Here is a 22,000-nt window from a genome sequence, read left to right on the forward strand (position 1 = left end):
TCAATACCACACTGTTTTTGTTACTGTAGCTTTGTAGTATAATTAAAAGTCTGGTATTGTGATGCCTCCTGCTTCACTTTTCTCGCTAAGAATTGCTTTGTCTATTCTGGACCTCTAATTTTTCCAGATGAATTTCATGACTGTTTTTTCTGTTTCTATGAAGAATGTCATTAGAATTTTAATAGGAATTGCATTAAATCTGGATTGCACTTTTGGTAGTATGGCCACCTTGACAATATTACTTCTGCCTATCCAAGAACATGGGAGATCTTTCTATCTTCTAAGGTCTTTTTCAGTCTCTTTCTTACTGTTCTATAATCTTCATCAAAGAGATCTTTCATCTCTTTTGATAGACTGATTACCCAGGTTTTTGTTGTTGTTGTTGTTTTTGAAGCTATTATGAATGGTACCATTTGCCTGGTTTCTCTTAGAGCTGATTCATCATTGGTGTATAGGAATGCAATTCATTTATGGTTGTTAATTTTATATGCTCCTACTTCACTGAATTCATTTATGAATTCTAGTCGCTTTCTGGTGGATTTTTTTGAGTCTTCTAAATATAGAATCATGTCATGGGCAAATAGGGATAGTTTGAGTTCTTCTTCTTTCCTGTTTGTATCCCTTTAGTTACTTTCTTTGTCTAATTGCTCTGGCTAGGGATTCAAGGACTATATTGAGTAGAAATGCTACAGGGCATCCCTGTCATGTTCCAGTTTTTAGAGGGAATGCTTTTTATTTTTATTTTTTTTAACTTGGAATGATGGTGGCCATGGGTTTAACATATATAGCTTTTATGATGTTGAGGTATGTTTATACTATCCTTATTTTTTTAGTATTTTGAGCATGAATGGTGCTGAATTTTGTCAAATGAGTTTTCTGCATCTTTTGAGATACTTATATGATTCTTTTCTTTAAGTCTATTGATGTGATAAATTATATTCATTAATTTCCATTTGTTGAACCAGCCTTGAATCCCTGGAATGAACCCCACTTGACCATAGTGACCTGACTTTTTAATATGTTTTTATATGTGATTTAACTTTTCTTTCTTTGATGTGTCTTTGTCTGGTTTTGGTATCAGAGTGATACCAGCATTGTAGAACAAGTTTAGAAGGGTCCCTCTTTTTCCATTTCATGGAATAATTTGAGGAAGATTGGTGTTAGTTCTTTGAAGGTCTGGTAGAACATGGCTGAGAATCTGTCTGGTCCTGAGGTTTTCTTTGTTGGTAAGCTTCTGATAGTGTTTTCAATTTCACCGTTTGAAATTGATCTGTTTAAATTTTCTATATCCCCCTGATTCAATTTGGGTAGGATTTAGGTCTCTCAAAATTTGTTGATTATCTTCATGATTTTCTATTTCATTTGAGTATAGATTTTCAGAGTCGTTTTTGATGAATGTCGGCATTTCAGTGGTGTCTGTTGTGGTATTTACGTTTTCATCACACATTTTAGAAATTTGAGATTACACTCTCTTTCTCCTTGTTAACCTGGCTAAGGATTTGTCAATTTTATTTATTTTTTCAACCAACCAACTCTTTCTTTGGTCAGTTTTTTTAAATTGCTCTGTTTGTTTTGTTTCAAGTTCTTTTGATTTCAGCTCTGATTTTAATTATTTCCCATCTTCTACTGCTTTGGGTGTTGATTTGTTCCTCTTTTTCTAGAGCTTTGAGATGTAATGTTAGGTTACTTATGTGGTGATTTTCTACTCGTTTAATGAGTGAACTCAATGCAAGGAACTTTCCTCTTATAACTGCATTCACAGTGTCCCAGAGATTTCGATGTTTTTTGCTATTCTCATTTGCCTCTAAGTATTTTTATTTTTTGATTTCATTTCTGATTTCTTCTGGTATACATTGGTCACTCAATAGCATATTATTTAGTCTCCAGGTGTTAGAGTAGCTTCTATTTTTTATTTTATTGTTGATTTCTAGTTTCATTCCATTATGATCATATAAAATGCAAGGTATTATCTCCATTTTTTTTTATTACCTAAGAGTTGCTTTGTGGCCTAAGATATGATCTATTTTAGAGAAGAATCTGTGTGCGGCTGAGAAGAAAATGTATTCAGTCATTGATGGATGAAATATTCTATATATGTCTGTTGAGTCTAAATTATTAGTTGTGGTTTTTAGTTCTATAGCTTCTTTAGTCAGTTTTTGTTTGAAGGATCTATCCAACGATGAGAAGTATGTTAAAGTCACCCAGTATTATTGTGTTGTGGTCTATTTGGTTTTGAAATTGAGAAGAGTTTGTTTGATGTACGTAGATTCTCCATTGTTTGGGGCATAAATATTCACTATTGTTACATCTTGTTGGTGTATAGTTCCCTTCAGCAATATGAAATGGCCTTCTTTGTCCCTTCTGATTAATTTAATTTTGATTTGAAACCCACTTTATCTGATATGAAGACAGAAACCTCTGTTTGTTTACAACATCCGTGTCAGTCTGTGTATGTCTTTGTCTGTGAGGTGAGTAGTCTCTAGGAAACAGCACATTGTTGGGTCTTGTTTTTTAATTCAGTCTGCCAGTCTATGTCTTTTGATTGATGAGTTCAGGCCATTTACATTCAATGTTATTATTGAAAAATGGTTTTTATTCCCTGTCATTTTATTTCTGGTTTTTATTTGAATTAGTTTCTCCTTTGATTGGCTATTCTTCTAGTGTAGTTCCTCCCTTTGCTGGTTTTCTCTTTTATTTTTCATTTCTTCATCATGAAATATTTTGCTAAGAGTGTTCTGTAGTGAAGCCTTTCTATTTGTGAATTATTTTAACTTTTGTTTACCATGGAAGGTTTTAATTTCATTGTCAGTTCTGAGTCTTGATATTTTGGGTTATAATATTCTTGGTTGACATTCATTTTCTTGCAGAGATAGGTATATGTTAGTCCATGACCTCCTAACTGGGTTAGAAGACAGCTGAGATCAGATTGGTTTTGCCTCTAAAAGTAACCTGTCATTTTTTTTCTGGCAACCTTTAAAGTTCTGCCCTTATTCTGTGTGCTGTGCATTTTCATAATAATGTGTCTTGGTGTGGGTCTGTTGTGATTTTGTACATTTGGTGTCCTGTAAGCCTCCTGTGTTTGATTTTCCATTTCATCCTTAAGGTTTTAGAAATTTTCAGATATTATTTCATTGAAAAGATTATGCATTCCTTTGGTCTGCATCTTCAGGCCTTCATATATCCCAATAAATCTTAAATATCATATTTATTAGAATTTCTGTTCATGGTCTATTAACACCTTTCCTTCATGGTCAACTTTGTGTTTTCGTTGCCTGAAACTCTCGCTCACAATTCATTTGGTGTGCTGATGATGCCTTTCCATAAATTTTTAATATAGTTTATTGATTCCTTCATTTTGAGGATTTCTGCTTGGTTGTCCCCCCCACCCCCAATCTCTCTCTCTTTATTCAAGTAATCTTTTGCTTCCTATATTTTCTCCCTTACATCATCTTTTCCCTCACAGATCATTTTGACTCTGAACATTCTAAACTCCTTCTCTCATCTCTTCCACTATTTTTTTGATGGATTCTTTTATTGAATTCTGTTAGTTTGTTTGAGGTGTTTTTCTTGTTTGTTTGTTCATTTGTTTGTTTTGGTACCAGGGATTAAATTCAGGAGCACTCAACCAGTGAGCCACATCCACAGCCTTATTTTGTATTTTATTTAGAAACAGGGTCTTACTGAGTTGCTTAGCACCTTGCTTTTGAAGAGGTTGCTTTTAACTCAGGATCCTCCTGCCTCAGCCTCTCAAGCCACTGGCATTAGAAGCATGTGCCACTGCGCCCAGCTTTAAGTGATTTTTTTCAGTGAAGTTGCTTTTTCATGTTGTTTGTGTGTCTGCCCATTTGACAATATGGTTTTGAGTCACTAGTGATTCAGAAGTTGCCCAGAGGTAACTTTTTTCTGAAATCACTGAACTACATCCCAGCCCTTTCTTTTAATTTTTAAATTTTGACACAGGGTCTCTAAGTTGCCTCGCTTGGCCTGGAATTCAGCGATTCCCCTGTCTCGCCTCCAGAGTTGCTGGGATTACAGTGCTGCACCCAGTTCCCGGCAGCCCAGGAGTACCTTTATCCTTTCCTTTCCCTTTAAATCTATTTGTGTGTTTATATTTAATGTTTATATTTAATTTGTGTGTTTATGTTTAATATTTCTTATATTCAGAATATTTTTGGGTTTGCCTTTTTAAAAATACTCTTATAACCTTTAATGGTGTTTTTACACTACTTACAAGCAATAGAACGTTAAGTGTACCATTTTGCTATTTGTTTTCTGTTTGGACCTTCTATTTTTCTTCCCTATTCCTTTTTCCTCTTCTTTGCTCTTGAATTTTTTACAAGTTGAATATATTTTTGTCATTCCATTTTATCATTGATTTATTACCTCTAGCTCATTGTTCTATTTTAATGTTTATTTTAGAGGTAGTAGTACCTTGAAATCACAATCTAATTTCAAGCGATTTAGTATACTTCAAGTGTAATGTAAGAACATCACAACAATATTCTTAAATTTATTCCCTCCCAACTTTTGTGCTATTGTTTTGGATTTTTGTTTTTTGTTTGTTTGGTTTTTTTACTTATGCTACATATCCCATAATATCTCAAAGTCATCTATCCTTTGAAGCAATTTAAATAATAATTACTGAGAAAAGGTTGTTTTCATCTATCATAATCTCACCATTTCCATTATTCTTTATTCTTTTGTGTAGGACAAATTTCTGTCCATGGCCAGTCTTTCCTCTAGGTTGTTGAACTTATGGAATTCAGCTATAATGACAATTATAAATGTTCTTGTCCATTAATATGGTCCTGTAATACTCCCTTTAAGACCTCTTACTGTGCAGTCCTGCTAGTGATGAATTGTTCTGGTTTTTATGTGTTTGTAAAAACTTATATTTTTCCTTTATTTTGCAAATATTCTAATTTTTAAATACTTTATTTTTGTTCCCCACTGTCTGTATTACTTGTGATGGGAAATTATCTCTTATTCTTATATATTGTCTTTTCTTTCCCCTGCTTTTCTGATTTTCCCTGTAACCTTGTTTGTAGTGAATTTGAATATGATGCCCTTGATGTCATTTTCATCATGTTTGTTTTGCTTGAGTTTTGTTGTTCTTCTTGGATTTATGAATTTATAGTTTTCATCAAATTTGGAAAATTTGGGAGCATTTAGCTGTTCCAGGTTTGGGTTTTTGTTGTTGTTGTCCTTGTTTTTCTTTTTCTTTTTTCCTTTATCTTTGTTAATATTTTCCTTATTTTGAATTACCATGGCCAGTCTTTTCTTTATATTGTTGAACATATGGAATTCAGCTATAATGACAATTATAAATGTTCTTGTCCATTAATACGGTTCGTTTCAATTGTTCAGCTTTATTTTTTTTCTTTTATCACAGGTTGTATTCTGCTAGGGTGATTTTGGGGGGCCAAGCCTTATAAACTTCAATCTATGGTACATATGTTTTTGGGTTCCTATAAATATTCTTGACCTTTGTTTTGGGACGCAATTTAGTTACTTGTGAATAACTTGACCCATTTAGGTCTTGCTTTTAAGCTTTGTTAAGTGAAACAGAGCAGTGTTTAGTCTATTGCTAATCTTGCCTTAGCTAAGTCAACAACCTTTCTTAATAATTTGCCTGATGCCTTGTGAATTGTAAGTATTTCTTTTCCTGCTTAGAAATAAGAACTATTTCTGGCCCTGTGTAAACTCCAAAGTATTATTCCCTCTACTCCTTTTGGGTGGTCTTTTCTCTGGACACCAGTAATTTTCTTACAAATGATATACTGATGTGCTTATTAGTGCTCAGCTAAAAACTTGAAATGGCTTTTTACAATTTTCCTGAGTTCTCTTTCTGTGTAACTTTCTATTCTTCATCACTACTGTCTTGCAAACATTAGCCACTTTGGCCTCCCTAGGCTCTGTATTCTCATCTTAGAGAGACCACTGAGTCCACCTGAGTTTTCTCTCCATGCATTTACAGGGTTGAACTTTATATTCTTTTTTTTTTCTTATATACATTCAATTGTAATGTTTCTTAAAGATTCTTTCCACTCAGTTGCATTGTTTTGGCATCTTTGTCAAACATCAGATGACTGGGGCTGGGGTTGTGGTTCAGCGGTAAAGCACTTGCCTAGCATGTGCGAGGCCCTGGGTTCAATCCTCAGCACCACATAAAAGTAAATAAATAAAATAAAGGTATTGTGTCCAACTACAACTAAAAAAAAAAATACTTTTAGAAAAAAAAAATCAGATGACTTTAAAGGTATGGATCTGTTTCTGCGTTATCTGTTTAATCATCCTTTTAAAAATTAACTCCTAATTGGAGTCATGTTTGTTAGTTGTACAAAACTGAATATTACCTGCTATTTTTCATATACTTACTTTCATGGAAGTGGTACCAAAGAAACTGTATGAACCATATAGTTTACAATTGAAAGGTTGTATAACTTATGCCCCATAATATATTGTATCTTGTGTATTACTCCTTGGTACCTATAGGCTTTATGTTTTACTACTAAATGTTCCAATGACTCAGACTTTAGTAGATAATTTTCTAGTTAATGCTTCACTAATTTTTTAAATTTTTAAAATATTTTTTCTTAGCTGTAGATGGACACAATACCTTTATTTTATTTTATTATTTTTATGTGATGCAGGGATCAAACCCAGTATGCTAGGCAAGTGCTCTACCACTGAGCCACAACCCTGGCCCGCTTCACTAAATTTTATTAAAATAGTTTACGCCAAATTGTTATTATCAAAAAGTGTCCAATGGTATGTAAAATATAACAAATTTTACTAGAAATACTTTTTCTACTTTTAATCCACAAGCATATGTATCTTAATATTTATTCTCTGATATCTTTTGGATATAATTTTTTTCTCCTTAAACAATCACTTAGATAAAAGACACCAAATCTGCCAGTGCAGATTTATTATTTCTATCATTGAAAATTACTTCTTTGTATTTTTTTTTTTATAGAGCATACAGTGGGAGAAGTTGTTAAAATAGAACCTAGTGGATCTCCAAGAAAAGTCTGGGGTAAAAGCCCTGCAGATTCAGTTCTGAAGATACTTGGAGAGGCAGAACTACAACTCCAGACAGAATTATTAGAAAATACAACTATTAAAAGTGGTAAGCAGAAAGTAGTTGTTTTTCTATACTAGAAGTAATATTAAAAATTGAATTGTATGCTTTAAGATGTTTCCATTTAAAGTGAATTATTTGAAATGGATCATTTTTTGGTTGTAATAATATTTCACTAATACAGAGAATGATTTAATTTTCTGGGGAATTGATATACTACATGGTAGTGTCATGAGTTTTGACTCCTGTGGCCTGAACAGGATCTAAAGATAAAAGAAATAGGAAACTGGGCACACAGTAGTGCATGCCTGTTGGTTCAGCTACTCAAGAGGATTATGCATTTGAGACAAGCCTGGGTAACATAGTAAGACCCTATCTTTTAAAAAAAAAAAAAAAGGAATAGAAAATTTCATGGGGAAGCTGGAAATATCAGAACAATGTTTTCCATGAAGAAAAATATAGGAGCAATTTTAAAGATGAATGGTTTATGTTTTGATGTAGATTCAGGAATTCATTTGATGAAAAGATCAGTAGTAGTAATGATAGACATTATTCTAGGAGTGGGGAGGGAGAGTTATGAGGCAGAAGGAAAACTTTCATGATCTATGAGTCTTATGGGATTTGGTATTACAATTATACATAAGGAATAGTTTCCATAATATAACAAGTGTTTTCAAATTAAACAGCTTGTCCACATGATAAGTATGTTGAACGTAGTTTTCCTTTTTGGAAAAGTATGTCCAGGTGTGAGTGTGTGTGTGTGTGTGTGTGTGTGTGTGTGTGTGGATTTTTGTGCTGTTTTTCTCTGTTGATCTTTGTCTCTCCCTAAAATTTATAGTGAAACTCATTCTGAAGCTCAAGGAGATAAGTCTATTGACATGTTCTGTAATGGCATTAGTTAGATGCTGAGAATTAGTGAAATGAGCCTATGCACATGTTACTGAAGGGGCAAAAGTAGGTTGCTATTTTCTTATTAAGGATGCATCTCTTAGCAATTAATCATTTTAATTTTTTTATATTAAGGGGAAAACACTTTGAATAAAGAAGAGTTAGTATAATTATTTGTTTGGATAAAGAGCAAAAACACAAAGTGTATAGACCTATAATTAATTTGTAATTAATTTGTTTAAACTCCTCAGGAAAATGTGTAGTTGTATGCTAACACTATCAAAAACAAAAATTCTAATAATTTAATACACCTTATTCTGGCCCGATTTTCATAATGCCTCAGGCTTTATTCCAGCATACAAATGTCTCCAGGATATAAAGACTTTCTTAAATAATGATAAAAATGTCAAATCTTTTTATAGTCTAAAAGTCCTATATATGTTCATGCCCTTTAGAAATATTTCTTTAAAAATATCAGATTCTGATTTCTCATATAAATTTTTATTACTTAAATGTATATAATTTGATATACAATAAAACTTAAGCAGCCTAAAATAGGGCTTTCATTCTCCATGTTCACCATTATCTATCTACAGGAGTAGCTTACTATTTGTCTGACTTTTTAAAATTTAGCTCTTCAACTATTTATTGAACACTTATTAGCTGTCCACACTATTATGTGTGATATGGTGAATTCACAAAGAAATAAAAATTCATATTTGAGCTCAAGAGGATAGAAAAAATGAAAACAAATAAATTATAACACTACATGAAAAGGGCAAGAATAAAAAGGATGCACAGTGTTCAAAGGTACTTCACAGATGTTTAAGTAAGTAACTTTATCTTGAAAAGTCAGGCTTGTTAGCTGCTCTCTTTTGTTATTTTTTCCCCAACTACGTTTACTCAGAAGAATATGCTCTGTACTGGGATTTTAAGACAAAAAAGTGAGAATTCTTGGCATCGTGAATATAACATGTGTCAGAGTCTGTGTTAAAATGTTATATATGACATGTTCTGGGGCCACAGAGGAGGAAACTTTAATACAGTTGGACTAACAATAATATATTGGCCCTTTTGGATTAGGAAAATCCACAGAGAAAGCAAGTTATTTTGAGCTAAATCAAAGAAATTTTTTTAAAAGAACAATATTTAGTGCCAGTATATGCAAAGACACAGAGGTGTGGTTAATGCATTTGTGAGAGCCCCAGCTTTCTCAGCTTTGTGTGGAAAAAGTATGGGCTGTGGTTCTGATTCTGGCTCTGTCAGTTGCTAAGCAATCATGGGTAAGTTCCTTTAACATAGACATTCAGTTTCTCCCTATGTAGATTAGAAGCACTATTATCAAAGATTGTTTTTTGAATTAAAAGAGAGACTGTGATGTTCTGTAGTCTTCTAATTGTTTTGTCAGTGTCTTTTGTCATTTTGAGTCTCTGAAGCTCTCTTTGTAATTGATTATGTAGGAAGGACTACTGTGAACACTATACCCCAGAGATCTTGGTGTTTTGTCCCTAAGTTTGTCTTACAGCTTTGTTCTTAAAGATCAGTTTGAATAAATATAAAATCCTTGACTTTTTAAAATTTATTATCTTTAATATATGACATCACTATATTCTGGCATAAAGCATTTCAGTCAGAAAGTCCATAGACAGTATTATTTTCTTTCCTGGATAAGTGACTTAGTCTTTTTTCTCAAATATTCAAAGAGTATCTTTATTTTCTTCCTAGAAAAAGTCCAACTGTTTTCTTAAAGTCCAGTAGTTTTCAAAAGTCCAATATTTTTATATCAGCTGTCTTTTTAAATTTTAATATACGTTTTTTTAGAACAGTTTTATGTTTGCAGCAAAATTGAATAGAAAGTACAGAGATTTCTGATGAATACCCCTTTCTCCCACATATGCTCAGCCTTCCCACCATAAACATCCCACACCACAGCTGTACATTTATTACATTTGATGAGCCAATATTGACATATTTATTGTCAGAAGGCATAGCTTACATTAGGATTTGCTGTTCCTGTTGTAATTTCTATGGTTTTTTTGACAAATGAAGAGTGCCATGGATCCACCATTATAGAATCATACAAAATATACTGCTCTAAAAGTCTTCAGTGCTCTACCTGTATAATTATACCCCATCTCTGTCCTCTGTTTGATCATTTTACTGGCTGCATAGTTTTGTCTCTTCCAGAATGTCATGTAGTTGGAATCAAGCAATATGTAGCATTTTTCAGAATGGATTCTCTCAGTAATATGCCCTGAAGGTTCTTCCATAACTTTTTGTCTTATAGTTCATTTCTTTATGACATTGTATGGATGTGCTACAGTTTACTTATCCATTTACCTAGAGAAGGACATCTTGGTTGATTCCAAGTTTGGACAGTGATAAATAAAGAAGATTGTTATAAATAATCATGAATGTTTATATTATAAATAAAGATGATATAAACATTCATGTGCAGGTCTCTGTATATACATAGTTTTCAACTCGTATGGGTAAATATATGAAGGAACTTGATTGTTGGATCATATGGTTAGAACATGTTCAGTTTTTTAACAAATCATGCAACTTTTCCTACCAGCAATAAGAGGTCCTCTTACTTGACATTCTCTCCAATATTTGCTGTTGTCAGTATTTTGGATTTGAGGCATTTAAATTTGTGTGTACTGGTATCTTGTTGGTGTTTAAATCCAAATTCCATAATGATATATGATGCTGAACACCTTTTTTGTATGCTTCTTGACATATGCTTATTTGTTATTTGTTTATCTTCTTTGGTAAGTTATCTGTTACAATTTTTTACCATGTTTTAATTGTTAGTTTTGTTGTTGACCTTTAATAGTTCCTTGACTACTTTGCAAAAGACAACAGTGCAAATATATATTTTTTCCCATGCTTGTGGCTTTATCTCCTCATTGTCTAATGTAGCACACATTGTTCAATTTAGTGAACTCTACCTTAACAATTCCTCCTCTTTCAGGTCATATAGTAGGTGTTGTATCTAAAATAAGTCATTTGCAAACCCAAAGTTATCTAGATTTTCTACTTCCAGCGTGGACTAAAAATTGCTGGGCCCTAGAGTTGAAGAAATGTAAGAGAAGCAGTTTAGAATGTTCAGAGTTAAACTGATCTGTGAGGGAAAAGATGATGTAGGGAGAAAATATAGGAAGCAAAAGATTACTTGAATAAAGAGAGAGAGATTCTGGGGGGAAAAAAAATACACCAAGCAGAAATCCTCAAAATGAAGGAATCAATAAACCATATGGAAAATTTATTGGAAGGCATCATCAGCACACCAAATGAATTGTGAGCCAGAGTTTCAGGCAATGAAGACACAATATATACTCTAGAAAATAAAGTTGACCATGAAGGAAAGGTGTTAATAGATCATGAACAGAAATTCTAAGAAATATGAAATAATGTGAAAAGACCAAATTTAAGATTTATTGGGATAGATGGAAGGCCTGAAGATATAGACCAAAGGAATGCATAATCTTTTCAATGAAATAATATCTGAAAATTTCTAAAACCTTAAGGATGAAATGGAAAATCAAACACAGGAGGCTTACAGGACACCAAATGTACAAAATCACAACAGACCCACACCAAGACACATTATTATGAAAATGCACAGCACACAGAATAAGGGCAGAACTTTAAAGGTTGCCAGAAAAAAAATGACAGGTTACTTTTAGAGGCAAAACCAATCTGATCTCAGCTGTCTTCTAACCCAGTTAGGAGGTCATGGACTAACATATACCTATCTCTGCAAGAAAATGAATGTCAACCAAGAATATTATAACCCAAAATATCAAGACTCAGAACTGACAATGAAATTAAAACCTTCCATGGTAAACAAAAGTTAAAATAATTCACAAATAGAAAGGCTTCACTACAGAACACTCTTAGCAAAATATTTCATGATGAAGAAATGAAAAATAAAAGAGAAAACCAGCAAAGGGAGGAACTACACTAGAAGAATAGCCAATCAAAGGAGAAACTAATTCAAATAAAAACCAGAAATAAAATGACAGGGAATAAAAACCATTTTTCAATAATAACATTGAATGTAAATGGCCTGAACTCATCAATCAAAAGACATAGACTGGCAGACTGAATTAAAAAACAAGACCCAACAATGTGCTGTTTCCTAGAGACTACTCACCTCACAGACAAAGACATACACAGACTGACACGGATGTTGTAAACAAACAGAGGTTTCTGTCTTCATATCAGATAAAGTGGGTTTCAAATCAAAATTAAATTAATCAGAAGGGACAAAGAAGCCCATTTCATATTGCTGAAGGGAACTATACACCAACAAGATGTAACAATAGTGAATATTTATGCCCCAAACAATGGAGAATCTACGTACATCAAACAAACTCTTCTCAATTTCAAAACCAAATAGACCACAACACAATAATACTGGGTGACTTTAACATACTTCTCATCGTTGGATAGATCCTTCAAACAAAAACTGACTAAAGAAGCTATAGAACTAAAAACCACAACTAATAATTTAGACTCAACAGACATATATAGAATATTTCATCCATCAATGACTGAATACATTTTCTTCTCAGCCGCACACAGATTCTTCTCTAAAATAGATCATATCTTAGGCCACAAAGCAACTCTTAGGTAATTAAAAAAAATGGAGATAATACCTTGCATTTTATATGATCATAATGGAATGAAACTAGAAATCAACAATAAAATAAAAAATAGAAGCTACTCTAACACCTGGAGACTAAATAATATGCTATTGAGTGACCAATGTATACCAGAAGAAATCAGAAATGAAATCAAAAAATAAAAATACTTAGAGGCAAATGAGAATAGCAAAAAACATCGAAATCTCTGGGACACTGTGAATGCAGTTATAAGAGGAAAGTTCCTTGCATTGAGTTCACTCATTAAACGAGTAGAAAATCACCACATAAGTAACCTAACATTACATCTCAAAGCTCTAGAAAAAGAGGAACAAATCAACACCCAAAGCAGTAGAAGATGGGAAATAATTAAAATCAGAGCTGAAATCAAAAGAACTTGAAACAAAACAAACAGAGCAATTTAAAAAAACTAACCAAAGAAAGAGTTGGTTGGTTGAAAAAATAAATAAAATTGACAAATCCTTAGCCAGGTTAACAAGGAGAAAGAGAGTGTAATCTCAAATTTCTAAAATGTGTGATGAAAACGTAAATACCACAACAGACACCATTGAAATGCCGACATTCATCAAAAACGACTCTGAAAATCTATACTCAAATGAAATAGAAAATCATGAAGATAATCAACAAATTTTGAGAGACCTATATCCTACCCAAATTGAATCAGGGGGATATAGAAAATTTAAACAGATCAATTTCAAACAGTGAAATTGAAAACACTATCAGAAGCTTACCAACAAAGAAAACCTCAGGACCAGACAGATTCTCAGCCATGTTCTACCAGACCTTCAAAGAACTAACACCAATCTTCCTCAAATTATTCCATGAAATGGAAAAAAAGGGACCCTTCTAAACTTGTTCTACAATGCTGGTATCACTCTGATACCAAAAGCAGACAAAAACACATCAAGGAAAGAAAACTTCAGACCAATATCCCTGATGAACATAGATTTTAAAAATTTTAAGAAAATACTGGCAAATTGCATTTAAAAGGATAGTGCACCATAATCAGGTGGGGTTCATTCCAGGGAAGCAAGGTTGATTCAACATCTGGAAATCAATAAACATAATTCATCACATCAATAGACTTTGAAGGTAAGAATCACATGGTTATCTCAATAGATGCAGAAAAATCATTTGACAAAATTCAGCATCCATTCTTGCTCCAAACACTAGAAGAACTAGGAATAGTAATAATATACCTAAACATTGTAAAAGATATATATGTTAAACCCAAGGCCAACATCAGTCTAAATGAAAAAAATAATTGAAAACATTCCCTTTAAAAACTGGTACAAGGCAGGGATGCCATGTTTCACCACTTCTATTCAACATAGTTTTTGAAACCCTAGCCAGAGCAATTAGAAAGTAGAAAGAAATTAAGGGGCTATGAATTGGAAAAGAAGAACTCAAACTATCCCTATTTGCTGATGACATGATTCTATATTTAGAAGACCCCCCCCAAAAAAAAATAACCAGAAAGTTTCTAGAACTCCTAAATTCATTCAGCATAGTACAGGATATAAAATTAACACCCATAAATCAATTGTGTTCTATATATGAGTGATGAATCAACTGAAAGAGAAATTAATAAAACTATCCCATTCATAATAGTCTCGAAAAAATAAAATATATAGGAATCAATCAAAAGAGGTGAACGATCTCTACAATGAAAATCATAGTCTACTAAAGAAAGACATTGATTAAGATCTTAGAAGATGGACAGATCTAAGTTCTTGGATAAGCCGAATTAATATTGTCAAAGTGGCCATACTAGAAAAAGCCTTATAAGGATCTATTGCAATTCCTATTAAAATCCCAATGACAATCTTCACAGAAATAGAAATAACAGTCTTGAAATTCATTTGGAAAAATAAGAGACTCAGAATAGCCAAAGCAATCCTTAGCAAGAAAAGTGAAACAGGAGGCATCATAATACCAAACTGTCGGGGTTTTTAGCCCCCCATCTCCTCCTGACCTGCAGGAGAAGCAGGGAAAGCACGCCCCGACCAGGATGAGCCAAGAAAGGTAAAGGTCGACTGGCCACCCACACCCAGCCCTCCCTCGCCAGAGGACAATCAGACGTGCCAGGGAGAAAAGTCAAAGCAGGATTTCGTTTAATGAGGAAGTACACACAGCTTATATACTGCACAGGAGCCAATCAGAATAAAGGTCAGAGGGGTGGAGCAAGTTCACGTGTACACCCATCCATAGTCTGTAAGGGAAGGAATGAGCTGTCGAAGAAGGCGGAAGAGTCCTGGACCTATCCTGGATGTGGTCCGCCTCCTCCATCACCCCCCACAGCAGCGCCTCCTGGCTGATCACCAGAAGCCATCCCAGCCACATGTGCGGCCTCAAGACCAGGAAGCAGGCAACCATGCCCTATACCAGACCTTAAATTATACTACAGAGCTACAAACAGTGTGGTTTTTGAACCAAAATAGATATGAAAACCAATGAAACAGAATAGAAGACACAGACTCATACCCACAATACAGTTATCTCATACTAGAAAAAAGATGCCATAAACATATTTTAGAGAAAAGATAGCCTCTTCAACATATGATTCTGGGAAAACTGGAAGTCTGAATGTAGCAAAATGAAATTAGACCCCTATTTCTCACTCTGCACAAAACTCAAAAGTGGATTGAGGCCCTGGCCATTAGACCAGAGAACCTGCTCCTACTAGATTATATAGGCCCAACTTTCCATCATATCAGCTTAGGCACCAACTTCTCAACAAGACTCGAAGCGCACAAGAAGTAAAATCAAGAATCAATAAATGGGATGTTATCAAACTAAAAAGCTTCACAGCAAATGAAACAATCAAGAACATGACAAGAGAGCCTCCAGAATCTGAGAAAATCTTTGCCACCTGGACCTCAGATAGAGCATTAATCTCTAGGATATATAAAGGACTCAAAAACCTTAACACCAAAAGAACAAGTAGCCTAGTCAATAAATGGGAAAAGGCACTGAAAAGACACCTCACAGAAGAAATACAAATATATGAAAAAAAAAGTGCAACATCTATCAATTAGAAAAATGCAAATTGAAACTACACTGAGATTCCCTCTCATTCCTAGCAGATTGGCAGTAATCAAGAATACCATCAACAGTAAATTGGATGTGCAGAAACGAGTACACTCATCCGTTGCTGGTTGGACAATTGGTACAACCACTCTGGAAAGCAGAGATTTCTCATAAAAAAAAAAGAGATTCCTCATAAAACTTGGAATGGAACCACCATTTGACCCAGTTAACCCACTCCTCAACGTGTACCCAAGTAATTTAAAAATCAAGATACTATTGTGAGGTAGCCACATCAGTATTTATAGCAGGTCAGTTCACAAAAGTATAGGTGCCCTTTAACAGATGAATGGATAAAGAAAATGTGAGATTATATATATATATATATATATATATATATATATATATATATATACACACACACACACACACACACACACATATATATGGAATATTACTCAGCCATAAAGAAGAATGAAATTATGGCATTTGCTGGTAAATGGATGGAGCTGGAGAATATTATGCTAAATGAAATAAACCAATCCCAAAAAACCAACAGTCTAATGGTCTCTCTGATATGCGGATGCTAATACACAATAAGGGTGGTGGTGAGGGAAGAATAGAAGTTCATTAGATTTTATTGATTATTTTATTCATTCCCCTTTGATAGGGGAATGAAGGGAAGAGAGGGTGATGGGAATATGAAAGACCATAGAATGAAGTGAAAATTATGAATTAACAAAAAATTAACATTATGAATATGTTCATATATGAATACATGACCAGTGTATCTCTATATCATGTACAACCACAAAATGGGAAGTTATACTCCACGTATGTTTAATATGTCAAAATACGTTCTACTGTCATGCATAACTAAAAATAACAAATTAAAAAAAAATTAAGAAAGAACTATGTTGACATGGATATCAGGCATACCACACCAATTCCTTCCAGAGGCAGCACCCTCAGTGACCTCCCCTTAGCCTTTACGTCTATAGGTCCCACCACCATTTAACCTTTAACCACCTTAATACTTACCTCTGAAGGTTTTCAATACTTGAGTCTTCAAAACAATATCTAAACTACATGTAGAATGATAAATTGAAACTGAGGCCAATGAGCATGGATTTCTCATGTTCTCCAAGCATTTCAGCCAGGTATTGCAGATATGGTAGGCCCACAAATGCATATATGTGGAAATGGGTTTTTTGCCATTTGAGTACAATAAAGTGAGTACAATGAGTTGAGGGTGTATGCAAAAAAAAAATAATTGTAATGATGACCTTTAAATGGATCTTAATGGGGATGATGGAGAAGGAAGATGTGTCAGGATCAGTGCATTGTAGGCAATTGCAGGGTAAAAATATTTTCAGAGTTGGAGTAGTTGAGGGAGATAACTACAAAAATAGAATATTAGAGACTGGAGAGTGTAGAACTTAAAACTGGAAATTCTCAGGAACTGTAATTTATGATAAAATCTCCTTGATTTGACCGATGGAGTGCCCAAGCTAGAGTGAAGATAGAGGTACAGTGAAATTCAGCGAACTATGTGTAGATATTGGAAGGATTGTTGTTGCAAATATAGACATTGTCTAATTAGTTATGACAGCATTAGTATTGGAAAGATGGTGAGTCAGAAAGTAAAATGTTCATTCAATGAAGAAGAATACCTTGAGGGTAGATAACTGCAATAAGTTAATATGTGATAAATCCATTCTCTCCTGCCATGAGTTGACAGTATAAAGAGCTTCCGAGCAATTAAAAGTAACTAGTAGTTTTACATATGAACAAAAACAATTAGTTAATTTTTAAAATGCTATTCTGATATACATGTATTTACTTCACCCGAAAAACAAAAAAAAAAGAATGTCAACCTTGTTAACCACCCTAGAAATCATATACAATTGAAATAAAATTTGACCGTCATATATCTTATCATTTATTAATTTCTAGTCAATAGCAGAACTTAACTAATACGTACCTATTGGAAGAATGCATTTTTTAACCTGGCTCTAAAAGTTATAACAAATAAAATTCAAATCATTTTGAGAGCATTCATTTTTTGTTTCTACAGAGATTTCTTCTGAAGGAGAAAAATACACACCCTTAATTATTGGAGAAGAAACAATACAATGTGTTTCACATGAAATAAATCCATCAGCTTCTGTTGACTCTTCCATCGATACAAAAAGTCCTAAGTTTAGTGAGACATCTCCACAGATATCAATGAAACCAGAAGGAAATATAGAAGGTATGTTTTAATACCTCAAAATAAGCTATATTTGATTTACTCATACTTAAATCTCTTTTTTATAAACAGATCATCGAGATTCGTGTATATGTTTGGATAATTCACCTCAAATTAAGTTTGCTGTTTTTATACTTTTATTTTATACTGGCCATGGTTTATTATCTTATGTGTCAGAGATTGAATTAAAGCTTGGCTCAGATGATTTTTTCCAATTCATGTTCCCTTATTTGAAAGATCGCTTGGTATGGTATTCAGCTGGCAGTGAGGCCATCTAAAGGATCCAAGATGGCTTTACTGCTGTCTTGTAAGGTGCAGCTAGAAGGCTAAATTAAGATGGGCCTCCCTCCCTTTCCATGGAATCTCAGAGCCATTCTGTGACTCTTTCTAGTAAGATAGTCTGACTTGTTTTCAAGGGCCCAGAGCTAGATTCAAAGAGAGAGAAGCAGGACCCACTTCCCAAGGGAAGAGTGTTAAAGAATTTGCAGCCATCTCACAGATGCTGAGGTGAAAGCTGCTTGTTCTCTGAAAAGCTAGTCAGAGAATTGGCACAATATCACTTCTGTCATGCTCCCTTGGTCAAAACCAGCACAGGGGAAACAGGAATCACTTCTCAAAGAATTTTAAAGAATTTGTAGCCATATTTAATCTGCCATAGTCTGCCCTCTGCCTTGAAAGTTTTACATTCTTCCCATGTTTAAAATATGCTCTGCCCTCTCAACACCTCGTCTCATTATGACAGCTCAGAGCCAAAGGGTGATGCTAGAAGAGTCAGGCCCCTATGTTGAGTTTTCTTGGGTACCATTCCTCAAGTATTCTCAATCTGGAGACCTGTAAGTTAAAAAGTCAATTTAATTGCCTTCTACATATCAACATTAAATGGTGAGACAGGCCTAAAGACTTGTTTTCAAAACCAGGGAAGATGGGAAGCACATAGTTGCCATTGGTTGATGGAAATTCTGACATCCGGCCAGAAGTACTGTTAGCCCGCTTTCATGGCACCAAACACTGATGCCCTCAAGGACCTTTATTTTGGTAGTGCTGGGGATACAACCCAGGCCCTTGTTCATAGGAGGCAGGCACTCTACCAACTGGGCTATATCCCCAGCCCCCTCAAGGGTTCTTTTCTGAACAGTTGTTCCTTTCAGTCTGAGCTGGTGTGCATACACAAGTAGAACTTTTTTTTGTCTATGAAGTTGCTCTGAGACAGTACTCTTTAGTCTTTATAAATCCTTTTGTGCAGCAAAAAGGGTCTGTAAGGTATGTCTTAATATTCCTGTGCCAAAACAGAAGAGCTTATGGTCTTACCCTTGACTTCTTCTTTGCCATGAGGCCACATTTTACTGCCCTATATTAACTCTTCGTCATGAGGTTATGTCTTCCTTTGAAATGCTTTTGCTACCTGAAAGGAATTATTCTGGGCCCTCTGTATCTCTTCTAAAATCTGTTCATAATTTAAAGAGTTTTTTTTTTCTTCAATTAAGCTGTTATCTTCTACTCTGATAAGGCTGGTAGCAGAAGTTAGCTAGTACCTTCAATGTTCAGCATTGATAGCTAGCTCCTTAATTAGGTCACCAAATCCATAAAGTTTCTTTTCTATCCTCCTTATTATTGTAGGTACCAAGTTTCCTATTTCTGTGTAGCAAGAATCCCTTTTTCTCCAGCCTCCACTAGCATTTTTCTACTGGTCAGTCTCCCATCAGCAGTCTTTATGAAGCCCTTCCAACTTATGCCTGCTGCTGAGCCCCAAAGCCAGTGCACTTTATAAGCTTTTATATCTGCACCAACTTTCAGATATATAATTGTTTCAATTGCTATAACACAAATTATTCCTAAAACTTAGCTTAAAACAGCTATTTTATTTTATCTCATACATTTATGAGTCAGGAATTGGGAAGGTTCTTCTGCTCCATGTGGCATCAACTGATATCATTCACTGGTGTTCAACCATCAGCTGGGCTTATCTGAAAGGTGCAAGAAGACATTGTTCTTGTGCCTATCTTCTTGGTGGGGCTCAGTTGGGTCCCCTTTCTTCATTTTAATCTTAGAGCATTGCCATATGGTTTTTCCAAAGTTGTTGAATTTCTTTCATGATGGCTTAGGCTTCCAGATGCCAAGCAGAAGCTGCCAGTTCTCTTAAAGATTTAGCCTGAAATTCGCACAGCTTTACTCCCACTGTATTCAATTAGTCAAGGCAATCACAGAGCCAACCAAAATCAAAGAGTAAGAGAAACACAGCTCACTCTAGATAAGAAGAATGTTAAAGACCTTTGCATTCTGTGACCATTCACCACAGTAACTTAAATAATTTTATTCATTAGAGTCATAGTTACTAATACTTGTTATGGTGTGTGTGTGTGTGTGTGTGTGTGTGTGTGTGTATGTTCTTCAAAAATTCCATGTTGATATCTAATCCCCAATGTGATAGTATTTGGAGGTGCAGCCTTTGGGAAGTAGTAAGGCCATGAGGGTGGAGTGTCAAAATGGTCTTAGTGTCAGAAGAGGAGGCCTACAACAGAAGCAGCATCCTAGTTATTAGTTGTTTGAAAGTGTAGGAGGATTTAGTGCACTCCAGTTACGTTCTCTGTATCCTTAGAAAAATCCAGGTAATAGTTCTACTCCTTTTTTTTTTTTCCCCTGTTTTGGTTGTTGAAAGATTTTTTTTTAATGTTTTTTTTAGTTGTAGATGGATACTATCTTTATTTTATTTATTTATTTTTATATGGTGCTGAGGATCGAACCCAGTGCCTCACACATGCAAGGCAAATGCTCTACCACTAAGCTACAGCCTTGGCCCCAATTGTTGAAAGATTTTAAGATTTAAATTTCTTCTGTGATATCATAATGTATTCTTACATACTTATTACCACAGATGTCCATATTCTTTCACTTAGTTTTTATACCTTCTTTAAACCAATTTACATATTACTAAAATTTTAATAAAGAGAAAATTTTTCTGTAATGAAAAATACTTATTTGGAATATTTTTATTATAGTGAAAAGGCTGAAAAATTAATGTGTCTTTTCAGAAATAAATAGTTAATACAGTAACAAAGATAAAGACTGACAGATAAAATATTTGATTTTTCTATTATAATTAATATATTAGTCTATATTTTCTAAATAAATAGTAATATTTTCTAAATGTTTATTCATATTCTTTCAACAAACTGTGCTTTGACCCATTTCTTATTCTGTTTTTCCTTTGCAGAACCTGATTTGGAAACAGAAGTTCTACAAGAACCAAGTAGGCAAAACAAAGATGGGAGCTTGTCTTGTATTGTTACTGATGTGTGGATTAGTGAGGAAAAAGAGACAAAGGAAACTAAGTATGTTGTATCTTTTTTCTTACATTTCAAGACCCTTTTATAATACTTTAAAAAAATACTGTAATGACCTAATATTGTAATTTAATATCCTAATATTACAATACCCCATAAAATAATTTAATTTCTTTTAATTGTCAGTGAACTTTATTTATTTATATGTGGTGCTGAAAATCAAACTCAGTGCCTCACACATTCTAGACAAGCCCTTTACCACTGAGCCACAACCCCAGCCCTAATTTAATTTCTTAATAGATATTCACATGGTTCAGAAATTAACAAGTGCATAAAGTATTTGAAGAAATATAATAAAATTTCTTGCCTGCCTCTATTTTTATCCAACCAATTTCCACTCTTTTTTTCCTTCAGATAATTTTAGGTATGTGTAAACAAAAATATGGGCTGGAGATGTGGCTCAAGCGGTAGCGCGCTTGCCTGGCATGCGTGCGGCCCAGGTTCGATCCTCAGCACCACATACAAAGATGTTGTGTCTGCTGAGAACTAAAAAATAAATATTAAAAAATTCTCTCTCTCTCTCTCTCTTTAAAAATAAATAAATAAATATACACCCTTCCTTTTTAAATATAATTACGAGTATAAGGTAATATTTTTTACCTTGTTTATTTTTAGTCACTAATACATATGAGAAATATTTTCATATTAGTACATAAAAACGACTTCCTCCTCTTTTGTATTTCACTGTATGGATACTCTAACTCATCAGATCTTCTGCTTGATAGATATTTAGCAA

The 22,000-nt window shown here is 34.0% G+C and overlaps 1 protein-coding gene across 8 annotated transcripts in view; it reads left to right on the plus strand.

The window, feature by feature from the left end:
- Nek1 (NIMA related kinase 1) overlaps window positions 1–22,000 on the plus strand; it is a 167,925-nt gene that overhangs the window by 113,745 nt on the left and 32,180 nt on the right. For all 8 annotated transcript variants that reach the window (XM_071610527.1, XM_071610529.1, XM_071610530.1 and 5 more), the window contains 3 exons: window positions 6,980–7,132; window positions 17,750–17,926; window positions 21,135–21,252. In XM_071610527.1, coding sequence (XP_071466628.1) covers window positions 6,980–7,132; window positions 17,750–17,926; window positions 21,135–21,252 — 448 coding nt within the window. The remainder of the gene's footprint in view (window positions 1–6,979; window positions 7,133–17,749; window positions 17,927–21,134; window positions 21,253–22,000) is intronic.

The sequence above is a fragment of the Marmota flaviventris genome, chromosome 3 (genome assembly GCF_047511675.1).
Source record: "Marmota flaviventris isolate mMarFla1 chromosome 3, mMarFla1.hap1, whole genome shotgun sequence".
Lineage (NCBI taxonomy): Eukaryota > Metazoa > Chordata > Mammalia > Rodentia > Sciuridae > Marmota > Marmota flaviventris.